The 15,556-nt window shown below is 43.9% G+C and overlaps 1 protein-coding gene across 2 annotated transcripts in view; it reads left to right on the forward strand.

Annotated features, from left to right (window-relative positions):
• Nucleotides 1-15,556, forward strand: part of LOC122081237 (phospholipid-transporting ATPase 2-like) — a 57,202-nt gene that overhangs the window by 15,796 nt on the left and 25,850 nt on the right. For both annotated transcript variants that reach the window (XM_042648267.1, XM_042648266.1), the window contains exons 5-6: nt 4,156-4,248; nt 4,358-4,532. In XM_042648267.1, the coding sequence (XP_042504201.1) occupies nt 4,156-4,248; nt 4,358-4,532 (268 nt within the window). The remainder of the gene's footprint in view (nt 1-4,155; nt 4,249-4,357; nt 4,533-15,556) is intronic.

Here is a 15,556-nt window from a genome sequence, read left to right on the forward strand (position 1 = left end):
TTTTTTCCGGGTTTTGTAAATTCTGTATTGAGAATGAAACCCACATGGGCCTTTGAAGAGATGTTTCGATAGTATTAGCATGTATCGAACCGTATCATGTCATATCGGGTGATACTATGCAATACAGTGGGATATTTTAAAGTTTTTAAAAGGAGGGATATGTATTGATACCCGTATGTATTGGCCAATACGATAAGATTTGATGGATACTTTAAACCATGCTAGTATCCATGGTTTTTAATCTCCTTTAGAAATTCCTGTCCCCCTGTGTTTCTGCTTTCTCTTTTCCTCCCAAAGTGTTTGGGTGTGTGTGTTATGTGCATGTTAATAAGTTTTCTTAGACTAAACTTGATCCTAAGGCCCTGAAATATATTATCCTTGGTTATGCCCCTTCTACCAAGGGCTAAAAGTGCTACAACCTGTCTCCCGGAGGTGGCTTCTCTACAAAGATGTCAACTTCTTTGAATTTCTGCCTTTTTTTACTCCTCATCCTCAAGCTCTTCAGGGGGAGAGTAGTGGAGGTGAAGAGGCTGCTATTGTTCCCCCCTTCAACTCTTGCCTATCCTTCCATTTCTGCTTGATGTGGGGAAACACAAGGGGATGGATGTCATTGATGTTTTAGACCATTCAGAAGGAGCTGGTACTGAAATGGAACCTAACATTGAGAAGGTGTTGGCAAGGAAAAGGAGTTATAGTTTACAAAAAGAAGGGAAAGGAAGACCTACCAAGAATCTTCGTCGGATCCTCATTTTGAGCTCCACCTCCATCTTCCCTGGTCAGTAGTATTCCTTCCCACACTTCTGAGTTAGACCTTCCCCTTGCTGTTCGAAAGGGTACAAGAGCTTGTACTAGTCCTATAGCCATGTTTGTTTCCTATGATGCTCTCTCTCCTAGAGGTGTTTCTCAGTTACTCTTTCCTCAACTCTTATTCCTAAGAATGTTACTAAGGTCATTTCTGACCTAAAGTGGAAGGAATCTATGAGTGAGGAAATGATGGCCCTTGTGAAGAACTGTACTTGGAAGCTTGTTGATGTTCCAAAGGGGAGAGTTCTAGTTGGATGTAGATGGGTTTGATTAATCAAGAACCGATCTGATCCGATGACATTATTGAGAGATATGAGGCCAGATTGGTGGCTAAGGATATAGTAAGGTGTACGGAATTAACTCTTAGGACCAGCTTAGGTGCTAAAAAAAATTCCAGTGGCAGAATAACAATTGAACTGGCTGATTCTGAGCAAACTAAGCAGGTAACCCGTAGGATACCTTCTCTGATCCCCAAATCTGGACAGAAATAGCAAGAGAATGGACAATGGAGAGAGAAAACTTTACAATATAGACCTGGTTTGATAATTAGACCACTATGTAGTAGTGATATAAAGTTAATTCTGACATTTCCTACCCAGAATTTGGATGATTTTAGAACTGAGAAGATCAAGGTGTCAGATTTACACCAAACTGAAATCGAGGGAGCTCTAAAATAAGGTCCAAGAATTGAGATCAGATACAATGGTCTTATTGGAAGTATTCTTAGTTGCAATAATCTCCAAAAACCTCAGAAAAACTGAGTACCAGCCCCTTGGAGAAAATAAACCAAGCATAATCAGAGGCTTGGATCAGCCTCATATTAGGGTTGAAGGACCTAACCATATTGGCTAACCATGCCCTAAAATATAAGATACATCTGCTGCTTCGATGGAAAATAAGAGATCTCTTCGCTGTAAAAAAAAAAAAAATTTCAGAGCCAGAATGCTGCCAGCCTATATTTTTATAAAAAGCTGATTCCTGTGATTGAATGCTTCCATGGACAGCAAGGTGAATGTAAATATGTAATTGATGCGGAGAGACCTTATTTTATCTTCATATTACCATCACTAAGGCCTTGGATAGTATGTATGGCTGCATAGGTTGCTGCAACCACAAAATTAGTCCTTTAAGAGATTATCAAACCAGAATTGAATATGAAGGACTAGTTATAGTTGCTCTGATAAGATGTAGCAACAGAGAAACAGATAACCAGTCCCACAAACCTTGAAGAAGAGTAGAAGAATGAGTCTTGGTATGTACGGGCATTCTGGGCAGGTCGCAAGAAGCCACGAATCAGAAATCTCCTATTGTGGTCAATGGGCATTTGTGCTTGGCGTTGTCTCTTTATAAGCTTCTAACTTGAGTAATTTAAGACTAGAGGTTTCCACTTGGCTAGGAGATGTAATGTAAGCTATAATGAAGAGGAGCCAACTGTGCATCTATTTCTAAAGTGTGATTTGGCCTTCTGTCTTTGGTCATATGTTCTTGGATTATCTGATTATGTTGGGTTCCTTCCAAAGGATGAAAAAATATCTTTAAAAAATGGCCTGATGTTGTCTTATCTTCAAAGGCCGAAGTAATTTGGAACATGGTCCCTTATGCCATTGTTGGACCATCTGGAAGGAAAGAACTGGAAGGGTGTTTCAAGACAATAAACTTTGTCTCTTGAACATGTTTGGAGGCTAGCAGAATGGGGCATGTGCCAGAAAGGAATTTTATGGATTTACACCTCACCATTTTGGTTTGGACTGGAGTTCTCTTTTGAATTTGTGACATTTTTCTGTTAAAAAATGTATTTCTATCTTTTGCTTTTTGTATATGCTGCACATCAACTGGTATTTACAACATACACTTGTGAATTTTCATGATTTTCCCCATTAATGCAACTTTTCTGGTGTTGCCAATAAAAAAAATGTTCTCAAATTAGTTAACTTGGTTGATTTTAGCTATGATAACTTTGTGGTGGACCTGGTGGCACCAACTGGAGCATGTAGAATCTGACATTGATGTGATCTTTTTTCTGAGGGGAAAGCCAGTGGGATCTTGTAAGCAGTATAATTGGAGGTTTCACCATATGCTTCCGGCTTACTGTTAGATAAGGTTCAGAACTAGGGGTACCTTGACTATGGGGGGAATTTAACTCGGCTTCCTGGTAACAAGCTTATAAAAGAGTGGCCTGGTTTAGAAGAATGTCAAATTGTTAACCTCATCGAAGATGAGGATGGGGAAATTACAAGGTCATGACGGTGAAGAATCTCGAAGTTAAAGTTTGGAAGCCTTGAGAAATGGATTGGAGGGTAGCAAGTGTTAGAAGTATTGTGTGAAATAGAGGAGTCGTGGTCAGCTGTCCAGCGCAAGCCACGACTCCCCTTGGTAGTATTCTAGTCTAACTCTAAGTGGTTAGTAGATTAGAATTAGGAGTTAGATTTGTTTCCTATTTTATTGATTTCCTATTCTTACTAGGAGTGTGTAATTTGCTAGTCTATATAATGAATGAAGCAGGGCAGCCCAATCTCATCGATGGGACTCCCATTACCCAAATCGCCTCCCTCTCTCTCTCTCTCTCTCTCTCTCTCTCTCTTCTCTATTGTTTACAGTAAGAAAATGGAGTCAGTTTATTGGATGGACGGAAGTACAATGAACCACTAGAGGAACAAAAATGGATGACTGTGGAGTCAGAGAAACATGCTCTGATGTTATTGCGCCATGAAAGCTGTCAGATTAGAAATGGTGATTCCTATTGGAAAGTGTAATGGAGGGGACTGATATTTCTTGGTGTTCTCACCCATTCCTGGGTAGCCATGCTTCATGGTAAGAGTAAGATGAGGAAAAGGGTAGGCTACTTGGAGTTTGTCTTCTTTCTTTCTTTGGGTTTCTAAGGCTTCCATTTTTTTTGAGTCCAGGGTTGAGACTGTAGGTTGGATGCTGATAGGCAGGTCTTTCTTTTTCCTATTTTTCTGGTTTTGGACAGGTTTTTGGCTTCTCTTTTGTTTGATTGTTTGCCTTCCCCCTCCTATTTGTCTTTATTGAGCTGGTATCTATCTTTATTTTTCTCTTATACTTTCCAATTTAGTGAATGTATCACAGATGAAAATTATATTTTAAGTTTTTATCATTGTAAAAATAAGTTCAGAAATACTTTCAGTTGTGAGAATTCAGTTGTATGTAGTTCTGTTCGAGTTTGGATACACTTTGATAGTCCATCTGATTTTATGTATGCTTCTATGAATATGGTCCATCTGATCTTACTTATGCATCTATGAATTACTATTTCTGTGCCTTTTCTCATTTTTTCTAGTTCTTGTGCTTTCTACAATATGATAAATCAATCACATTTATCTACTATTGCAGACTTCTGCTCTTGATGGAGAAACTGATTTGAAGACAAGGGTTATACCCTCTGCTTGTGTGGGGATAGCCTCTGAACTGTTGCACAAAATCAAGGCAAGCTTAACCTTTTCTGTTCCTTTTTTAGTTGCTGAGCAGTTTGTTGATAGCATTTGCCCACACAGCTCTGTCCACTAAAATTATCTCTATTTTCTAAAATGAGCAGGGAGTCATTGAATGTCCAAACCCAGATAAAGATATTAGGAGATTTGATGCAAACGTGAGGTTGTTTCCTCCATTTATTGATAATGATTTGTGCCCTTTAACCATCAACAGCACGTTGCTTCAGTCATGTTACTTGCGAAATACTGAATGGGCATGTGGGGTTGCTGTGTATACAGGCAAGTTCTTATCTTTGTGGGTTAAAAAAGTTTCAGTGCCATTTCACAATCTGACTGCAAATCATCTTTCCTTTTCTCCATTCTTGGCAATAAATAAAAAAGTAGTAGTGCGAAGATAACTAGATGTTATAGTCTTCAATAGCCATGTTGGTAAATAGGATCTTATGCTGTCAAATTTTGGCATGATCCTTCTTGCTCAGAATTTAGAGATGTAAATATGTCAAATACTATAAATCAGTGGAGTTCATATTCGTATAAAGGTGGTGTATACTTTAGCATTTCATCTTTTTTTTTTTTTGGGGGGGGATGTGGGGGATGAATGAAGAAATACATTACCAAGAGGAAGAATATACAAAGGAGGGGGGGGGGAGAGTGGAGGGAGGGAGCCACCAGGCAACAACAACAAGCCTGTTCCTTGGGGAGCTAGGAGCCTTGCGATGCTGGGTGCATCCAATCTTGGAGCTAACATCAAAGAAGATGGGATTCCAAATCTTGTCAAAAGAACAAGAGTTGGACTTTCATCTATGAAGATTACACTCCATTCAAATGTGGTTGATGATAGCCGCGAAGGCGAGCTTCCCAACCTTGTCACAAATAGAAGAACCACTGAAGGTCATATCAATCAAAATCCATTCTCTAGACAAGGGGAGGATGGGTTTGTGGGATGGCCAAATGGAGCTGAGGACCCTCTTCCATATGGAGAAGGGGCGATAAAAAAAAAGATGGTCAGCATCTCCAGAGCCATTCCAACACAGGCAACAGGAGGGGGAAACTTGAATGTGCGAGCACGCTAAACGGTGAAGGTGTGGCAGGGGATATGGCATGTAAACCAAACGGTGTTGTGCCAAGGAATGAGGGGGTTTTTGGTCAGAATATAGTCCCAAGCAGAGGCAAGGGAGAATGCACCCATAGAGGAGGGCAACCAAATAACCTTGTCCTCCCTTCCACGGTGGCTAGGAGGGATGGGAGGAAGGGAGGACCAAAGGTCAGCAAGGGGGAGCGAGAGAGGCAGGAGGAGCCCATCCCTAGAGGGAGAGGATGTAGGAGAGCCGGACAGATCTGGGAAGACCAGAGGAGTAGATGGCTCTAGGGGAGACCAGGTTGGATAGGATGCCCAAGCGGTGCCAGGGATCTAGCTAAAGGGAGATAGAGGAGCCGCTCCCGATGGAGAAAGAGATGGCAGGGAGAGCCCTGGAGCTAAGGATTTTCCTCCAGATCCAAGAGGCATCGGAGGGAGGGGAAGCATACCAAAGGGAATCATTTTTTAGGGGTGAGGAGTAAATCCAGAAAACCCAAATGCTACGATGCTTTGAGACATTTTTCCAAACGAGCTTCAGAATTCCAACTGAGTTGGTTTCTTTAATTTGCCTCAAACCAAGTCCTCCCTTAGCGTTTGGAGAATAGATTTTGGACTAGCTCAAAGGATGAAAGAAAGTTAGGGGATTCAACTGCTTTCCAGAGGAAGGAACAAAGGAGGGAGTATAAATGGATTTAGAGGTGGCTGCGGGGAGGGAGAAAATGCTGGACCAGTAGAGGTAGAGAGATTGGAGGACAGATTTGATTAGGACAAGACACCCAGCATAGGAAAGAAGCTGGCATTTCCAAACTTGGAGCCTTAACCTGATAGAATCAAGAATTAGCATGCAGTTATGAGCAGTGAGCTTAGAGGAGATAAGGGGCAAGGCAAGGTATTTGACTGGGAGGGAGCCTAGGGAGAAGGCAGAGATGGCAAGGAGCTGAGCTTGACGGCCTTCAGAGACATCGGAAAGAAAAATCCTGTATTTTAGAAGATTGATGTGAAGGCCAGAGAGGGATTCGTAGAGGTGGGAGGACATTATGACGGAAATGGAACGTGGGTCAGTTTTGGGAAAAATCATGAGATCGTTAGTGAAAGCCAGATGGGTGAGCATCAGAGCTTTGCATTTGGCGATTGGATAGCTTAAGAGCTGATCTGTAGAGGATTAGATGGAGCAGGAGAGCACCTCAAGGGTGAGAGAGAAGAGAAAGGGGGAAACCCTGATGAATGCCAACAAATGAGGAGAAATAGCCTGCGGGGCTGCCATTGATGAGGACAGAGAATCTGGTGAGGAGATGCATGAGAGAATCCAATGAACAAAAGAAGCGGGAAAGGACATCTGGAGAAGGACTTTTGAGATGAAGTCCTAACGAATGGAATCAAAGGCTTTGTAGATGTCAGTTTTGAGGAGAGCAGCAGGGGAATAAGACCGATCGAATTCTATGACAACCTCATGACAGAGGATGATATTGTGAGCAATGCTTCTACCAGCAATGGAAGCTGATTGATTGGGACTAATCAGGGAATCAATGACCACTTGGATTTTGGTAGCTAAGATTTTAGCTATGAACTTATAAAAGAGGTTACAGAGGGAGATAAGCCTGAAATCCGGCATAGACTGGGAACTCTCTTTCTTGGAGATGAGGCAAAGGAAGGTGTGATTGATGCTAGAGCTTTGGGAGGGGTTAAGGAAGAAGCTTTTAATGGCTTCGATGAGGTCATTACGGATGATGTACCAGGAAGAGGAGAAGAACCCCATACTAAATCCATCAGGCCCCGGAGCCTTGTTGGATTTGTGAGAGAGGGCGGCTGACAGGATCTCATCATCATAAGGGATAGCTTGGAGGTTGGGGAGGAGGTGATCAAGAATAAATTTGTGGAGGAGATCAGGGGGCAGGGGATGGAAGAGGTTGACGAAGTAGGAGACCGCTTCAGATTTGATCTCAAGTGGGGAAGACAACTCGATTCCCTTAGTGGATAAGAGCTTGGGAATGGAGTTGTAATTAGTTTGAACTTTGAGAGATTTCTGGAAGAAGGCTGAATTGGAATCTCCGAAATCTAGCCATTTAATGCAGGCTTTCGAAGATGTCCCTGCCCCTGTCGACCTCCGGGAAGGTCCAATGACTGCCCTTGATGGCCGGCCTAATGGCTAGGGTCCCCCTGCCGGAAATTCCTCCCCTCTTCTATTCCTTCACCTCCGATTTTCCCACCTTTATCCTCCCCCTTGGAGTTCCCTAGAATTCCCATTTCTAGCAATCTACCTCCACTCCTACTGGTAGCCTCTCTCTGCATTTCGTCCCACCTACCAATCTTGGAGATTCTCGTGTAGCTGTCTGCCCCAAGGGCCTCCTGGACTCTGAAGCTTCCCCTTGGCATAATTCCCTCATCGGATATTTCCTGAGGAAGCGACTGCTATTTGATCTGGTCGAGCTATCGCTCTCGAAGCAATGGCGCCTCGTGGGTTCGATTGACGCGTTCCTCCTTGACTATGGCTTTTTCTTGTTCCGGTTCTCCGAGGAACAGGATAAGTTGAGAATTCTGGAAGAGGGTACTCGGCGGGTGGGGCGAACACCAAAGTTCCTTAGACCTTGGCACTGTCACCTCCTCAATTGTGTGGATCTCCTCCATACCCATTTGGGTCTCCCTCCCGGGTTTGCCTCTGCACTTCTAGTGCTCTGAGGGCCTTAGTGCTGTGGGATCTGTCCTTGGAACTCGGGTGTGCTCCGATGCCAGAACTTGCAGGAAGCATCGCCTCGCTTACACGTGTATCTGGGTCGAGGTCGATGCCACAGATGCCCTTCCTTCATCCATCTCGATCCAGGATGGGGAGGACTTCTCCTTCCAGCAGTCTGCCCTTTATGATTGGAAGCCTCCCCAATGTATTGTCTGCAAAGTGTTTGGCCATGATACGAAGACATGTTCGAAGGCGGCTTCTTTGAACCCTTTGGAAGGCTCGCATTCCGGCTTCACAAGCCCCATCCTTAACCGCGATCGCTCTCTGATGACTGAGGTTGGCCGTAGATCATCATCCTTCCGCCCTCCGACGAGGGGCAGAGGGATGAATCGAAGAGGAAGAAAATCCCTGAGAGCTACTGCCGCTGGCCAATTGCCTCCCTCAGCCAGAATCTCTATGGACAGGGATTGGTCCTTGCACGATGGGAAAAACCGATTTACAGCCTTAGCTGATGTGGCTTACAGCATCGGTGACGCCCCCTTGTCGGATCGACTGCCATTGATGTGCAAGCGATGACTCCTCTGCTGGTTTATATGAAAGCTCCTCCTCAGTTGGCTCCTCGTCTAGCTTTTCGGGCTCTTCATCAGATGACGATTCCTCGGACTTTGATGAAGATTTGCAAGCTAGGGTGACTACCGACTGGTCCTCTCATTCGTTGTCGAACGAGACTTTGAAGGAGACATCTGCGATAGGATCCATCCCACCCCCTTTTACTGGTTATACCCTCGATGGAGGCACGTGCTACTATGGAATCGCACATAGGTAGTCTGGTCATGCCCACTTTTGATGGGCCTATCTCCTTGGGGGAACCATGCTTGCCCAGGCCCACAATTCAGCCCATCGGCTCGACAAAACCCATAAAACCTTCTAACCACTCTCCAGCCTACAATTCCACCCTTTTGTCTTCTGCCCAGACCTAGGTTCCTGCGGACCGAAGTATCGAATATGATCCATAACCCTCCTTCCTCTTCTTCTTTGGCCGAAAGCTTTCTTTACCTACTAACTCCAAGCGCAACCTGAAGAAAGGAAAATAACGCCCTGTTGCCTCGTCTTGCCAGTCGCGCCCCTCTCCCCCTGGCCTTGAAATTCCCCACCTTGCTTCGCATTGATCTTATCAAAGGAGCAGGACTCGCCCAACCCCTATTACTCTCGGCTCCTCCTCCATTGAGCCTTCACTGCCTTCCTCTAATTATGCTCAATGACCCACAACATATTGTGGAATGCTAGGGGTCTCAACTCCCCCTCCAAGCATACTGCTGTGAGGTTGCTCATCGAAGAGCTCAGGTCCTCCTTCTATTGTATCTTGGAAACTCATGTCAAAGAGACTACTATGAGGAAAATTGTCTCCACTATAGTCTCTGGCTGGCTCTTTCTGTCCAACCATTCTGCTCATCCTAATGGGCGTATTTGTTTCATGTGGGATAACACTAAGATTAATGTTACCCTCATTTCTTCCTCCGCCCAATTCATGCATCTCTCCATTATTGATACTGCTTCCAGCGCCACTTTCGTCCTCACCTCTGTTTATGCTTCCAATAGAACTACTGAAAGGGATATCCTCTGGAATTACCTTAGGCTTTTGGCTAATCAGATTGGGCAAATCCCATGGGGTATTGGGGGTGACTTTAATATGACCAGATTTTCCCATGAAAAGCAAGGAGGGGATACCTTGGACGGTGAGAATATGGATTCCTTAAACTCATGCATTGATGATGTTGTTGTTGAGGACCTCAGATGGTCTGGAATAAAATACTCCTGGAATAACAAAAGATCGGGTCAAGCCAGAATTGCTTCAAAGCTTGACAGATCCTTGGTCAATGAAGCTTGGCTAAATGCCTTCCCCTTTTCCTATGCTACTTTTGGAGCCCCTGACATCTCCGACCATAGCCCCATCTCGCTCCTAATTCAGCCATACACCTCCTTTGGGCCTAAACCCTTTAAATTTTTTGACATGTGAACCTCCCACCCGGACTATCTCCATTGTTAAAGAAGCCTGGTTAAAGCCTGTCCATGCCTTCTCCACCCCTCTTATTGCCTTGGCTAGAAGGTTGAAGAATGTCAAGTTGCCCCCAAAGCTTGGAATACTAACTCCTTCGGGAATATCTCTTCTCAAGTTAATGATTGCTGGAACAAGCTCTCCTCCATTCAGAGCCAGCTTCAATATAACCATCTCAATGCTTCCTTATTAGCTAATGAGGAGAAGACTATGGCAGCCAACCTCTCTACCCTTCTTGCTCAAGAAGAGAGCTTCATGAGGCAGAAATCTAGGATTAATTGGCTTCAGCTTGGAGATTCCAACACTTTTTACTTCCATAGATCTGTGAAAGCCAGAAATAATAGCAACTCTATCACTAAGGCACCGTTTGACAACTTTCCGTTTCTACGTTTTCTTGTTCCCAGAAACGGAGAAACAACTTAAAAAGCATTTGATAAATTTGTTCCTTTTTACCCGTTTTTAGAAACATAAATCAAAATTTATGCCTATTTACAATTCTAGAAATGACTTTGATGAAACAAGCCCTTGTTTCTAGAAACAAATTTGAGAGAGAAAAAAGGCTGTTGTGCCTGATAAATCTCTCAATTATTTAAACCTAGAAAGAGCCCTTTTGGGCATCCGATGATACTATTGGATTTTTAGTGGCGTTACGTCTGCAAAAAATGTTTCGAGAAACATGTTAATACAAAAAGATCAATTTTTGTTTCCGGAAACGTGAAAATCCATTTCTGCTGTTTCTAGACACAGAAACAGCAAACACGTTATCAAATGGTGCCTAAGTTGACTAACTCGGATGGCAATCAGGTTCACAAAGTAGATGAGATAATAGATGTTGCAGTTGACTTCTTCAGGAATCTGTTCAAGATGGATCCAGCCCCCTATCAATTTCCATCCCTGCTGACCTCTTAAACAAATTCATCCCTGATAACCTTGTTGGTCCTATTATGGCTATCCCCACTGATATAGAAATCACTTATGCTATCCTCTCTGATAAGGCAAGCAAGGCTCCAGACCCTGACGGATTTAGCATGGGTTTCTTTTAATCCTCGTGGGATCTCATCAAAGTAGATATGATAAATACAGTTAAGAGCTTCTTGTTTAATCCTAGTCAAATTAAAGGGATTAGTCACATCTTTTTTTTCTCATTCCAAAGAAAGAGGGAGCTGATGATATGAAGGACTTTAGGTCAATTTCTCTTTGCAATCTCCTTTATAAATTTATAGCAAAAATCCTTGCTAATAGAATCAAGCTTGTGATGGACTCCCTTGTCAGCAAAAACCAATCGGCCTTCATCCCGGGGAGAAGTGTTGGGGATAATATTCTCCTTTGTCACAAAATTGTTAGAGGATTTGACAGGAAATCTCACTCTTTTGTTGACCTTCTGAAGATCGACATCCACAAGGCTTTTGATTCCGTGAGATGGGACTACATTGTTTTAGTCTTCAACAGCATGGGGTTCCTTCCAGTGTTCACAAATTGGATTCACCACTGCTTTGCGTTCTCTAGATTCTCTGTTTTGGTGAATGGAAGCCTGATTGGCTACTTCTCTTCTTCAGTGGGAATTAGACAGGGATTTCCCCTATCTCCATACATCTTCTGCCTTGCTATGGAAGCTCTTTAAAGAAGCCTTCAGCTGGCCACAGGCTCGGATCTCATCTCTGCCATCCCTAAATGTAAGGCCATTAAGCTTACCCACCAAGGATGAAAGTATCGGTCGCCGTATGGTCCGCCAAAATTAGGATACGTATTGGAGGGTATCGTATCAAAGATACTCTAAGATACGCTAAAGATACGCACATAAATGGATAGGAAACACTTTTTTATACACTTTTGCATAAAAAATAATAAAAAAAGGCTATATATAACATGTATTAAGCATAAACACTAAATTGAGAGTATCGCACTAAGAAAATGAGGTTTGTAGTTGCCCCATAAATGTAAAATCCTTGTTCCCAACCTTGATTTCCACGTTAGTTAGAGAGAAAAATAGCTGTGGAAACAAAATCACATCAAAAATCGTGCTTTTTTTTTTAAATGACCCATCTTGGCCAATATATGGCCGTAGCGCATTGTATCGGTACGTATCGGTATGTATCGGTCGTTACGTACTGATACATACCGATACGCACCGATACGCGCCGATACATTTCGAAACGTATATTTCACCTCAAGTTTTAATTTTCCATAGAGTATCGGTGCGTATTAGTATGTATCGTAGGATACATATCTATACAAAAGGATTTAAAAAATTTCATGTATCGTATCGGTAAGGGCTAATACAGATACGTAAAGGCTGATATGATATGATACGTACTGATACTTAAAACCATGACCCACCTTGCTTTTGTAGATGATTAGATGATATTCTCCACAACTGATCCTACTTTCCTTGGGAACATCATGCTATGTCTGTCTCAATTTGCTGCAATGTCAGGGCTCCGCATCAATCCGGAAAAATCTCTCATCTTCTTGGTTGGGATCTCTAAAGATGCCAAAGCCTCCCTTCTGGAGCAAATTGGCTTCATCAAGGGCATCTTCCAGTGAAATACCTTGGGCTTCCTCTTATTCCTGCCAGGCTCACTATTCTTCATTGTTCTCCTGTGCTTGACCTCATCAGGAAGTGTCTCCAGCTTTGGAAAGGGAAGATCCTCTCATTTGTGGGTCGGCTAGAGCTCATTAGATCAGTTCTCCAAGCCTCATACATCTACTGGTTGGGCATCTATGGTTTCCTGGAAGCCATCATCTTCAAATTGGAATCCATCTTTGCATCCTTCTTGTGGAAAGGTGCTGAGTTTTCCAGATTTCTCCGTCCCATTAGCTGGGCTACTGTTTGTCTTCCTAAAACTGAAGGGGGGCTTGGTTTGAGAAGGACCAAGGATGTTAATTTGGCCGGTATCATAAAATTAGCTTGGAAGATCATCTAAAAAAAGAAGAGTATCTGGGTAGAATGGGTTTATTTGAATCCCCTCAAATTGGGATACCTATTGGACTGTGAAAATGCCAGCAGATGCCTCATGTGTATGGCGCAAAATCATTGCCATCATGACAACTATAACTCCTGCCATTTCCTCTCAGATTGGCAATGGGACCAACACTTTCCTTTGGCTTGATCCTTGGCACCCCATGGGAACTCTGTATCACACTTTAAGTGCCAGAAGGATTTATGACTCGGGCCTCTCCAAGTTTTCCCTTGTGGTGGATATCCGCTCCTCAGGCAACTGGTCTCCTTCGACCCATTCTATGATTCAGCTTGAGGATATATGGAACTCTTTGCCGGTCATTCCAATATCTCAACAGCTTAGATCGGACACTATTCTCTGGGAGCCTTCTTCCTCTAAGGCCTTCTCCCCTAAGGCAGCTTGGGAGTTTGTTAGGACTCATGGCCCGGACTCTCCATTGCACCGACTCATATGGTTCAAGCACCACATTCCTCGCTAGAGTTTCATGGCTTGGAGAGTTTTCACTAAGTCTTTGCCCACAAACTATTTTCTCATTCAAAGAGGCATTTTAGCGGATCCATTGTGTATCCTATGTGGCACTGAGGCGGAGACTATAGAGCACCTCTTCTTCGCTTGTAGTATCTCTTCATCTATATGGAAAGGGATCCTTCGCAAATGCTGGCCATCCGATAGGATGATCGTTCCATTCCATCATGAGTGGATTTGGATGGATATGACTTTTCAAGGAAAGACTATCTGTGACACTGTGGGAAGACTTGCCTTCTGTGCTACAATAAATCAGATTTGGATGGAAATGAATCATAAGAAATGGACCTCCAATTCTCGCTCTCTTGATAAGATTTTGGGATCCATCTTCTTTGATGTCAAAGCCTAAGTCTCTCGGTGTGCGTCCACTTGTAATTCCTCCCCTAGAAATTGTCATACTGTAAATTCCGGGGAGCTTCCAAGCTCCATCATCAAGAATAGTAATGCTCTCTAAGCTTGTTTTGCTTTCTTCTCCCTCCCCTTTTTAGGGACTGTAAATCTTTTTCCCCTTTCACTTGGTAATGAATTATTTATTCACCCCAAAAGCAAAAATGCGGGCTTTCTAACGGAGGAAACTTTCCTCTTTACAAAGGGGAGAGGAAGAAATATCAATGGCAAGAGAGGGATTGAGGGGGTCTAGCAGTAGCCTAGCTTGGATGGACTCAAGCTTATCTTGACAAACTAGGGCTCTCTCAGAGATATTGCCAAAGGTTGAAGAATTCCAGGATTTGAGGGCATCTGTAACATTCTTGAGCTTCTTGAAGAAAGCAATGAGGGGGGAAAGGGAGGCAGAACTGGGATGGCCCGAGAATCTTTGAAAATGGGGAGGAAGTCTTGATGCTGGGACCACATGTCAAAGAATTTGGAAGGCTTGGGTCGAAGGAGATGAAGGGCTGGACAAAGAGGGAGATGAGAGAGTGGTCGACGATACTCGAAAGGTCAAAGCAGGCGTGAGAGGAGGGGAAGAGATTGAGCCAAGTTTCATTTACAAGCCCTTGGTCAAGCTTGCAAGCAACACGGTCACCACCACTTCTATGATTATTCTAAGTGAGGGGAGAGCTAGACCATCTAAGGTCATTCATGGCAATGTTATTAGTGCAGACATTGAAAGAGTTAATGGAAGTGGGATTAGTGGGCGATACACCGAGCTTCTCATGAGCAGCACAGACAATATTGAAATCTCCTTCGATTCCCCAAGGGGAGGAGGAAGCAGAACGGGCAAAGGAATGGATATCGGCCCAAAGAGAGCCTCTCAGAGGAGCGGTTGAGGGCATAAACAACAGAGAAGGAAGGAGGGTGCAACATGGGAGGAAAAGGAGAAGTGAATGACTTGCGGGGAGGAGGAAATGGGGGTGACATGAAGGAGGGGATTCCAAAGAATCCAGATGCGATCATAAGGGAGTGGTCGTAGTTAGAGGTGAAGGATCAATAGGGGGCAATTGGGGCGGCAATGTGGGGAGCATTTGCTTTAAGAACCCTAGTTTGTAGAAGGCAACAGAGGACGACTTTGGAGGACTTAAGGAGGGAGCGAATCACATGATGCTTGGCAAAGGAATTGAGACCTCTGATACTCCAGATGGTCCAAGGGATCATCTAGAATGGTTGGAGGGCGGCACTGAGAGCTCGGAGGAGTTGGGGGAGGGTTTGAATGAAGAGGGAGTTTTAGATTTGGAAATGGGTTTGGACCTCCTGTGATACTCTTTGAGGGGGGAGGGCTGAGAAATTTTGGGCCCAGTCCCTTTGACCGAGGGCCTGGAGGGCTTGGCTTTCTTCAGATGGACAGAGGAGAGGGTATCGGAGGCTAGGGAGGAGATGGGGAGTGTGGGGAAAAGATCGGCAGAGGAAGCATGGATTGCTAGGTGGGGGGAGTTGGGGAGGGAATGGTAGGTGGCATGGGGGCAGTGTGGACGCCAGAAGGGCTTAAGGCAAGGCTGAGTCTCCCTGCTGCAATATGATGAGAGGCTATTCCTCCCGGAACAAAAGGATCAAAACCTTCCACGCCCCACGCCGGAT

The sequence above is a fragment of the Macadamia integrifolia genome, chromosome 6, assembly GCF_013358625.1.
Source record: "Macadamia integrifolia cultivar HAES 741 chromosome 6, SCU_Mint_v3, whole genome shotgun sequence".
NCBI classification, from domain to species: domain Eukaryota; kingdom Viridiplantae; phylum Streptophyta; class Magnoliopsida; order Proteales; family Proteaceae; genus Macadamia; species Macadamia integrifolia.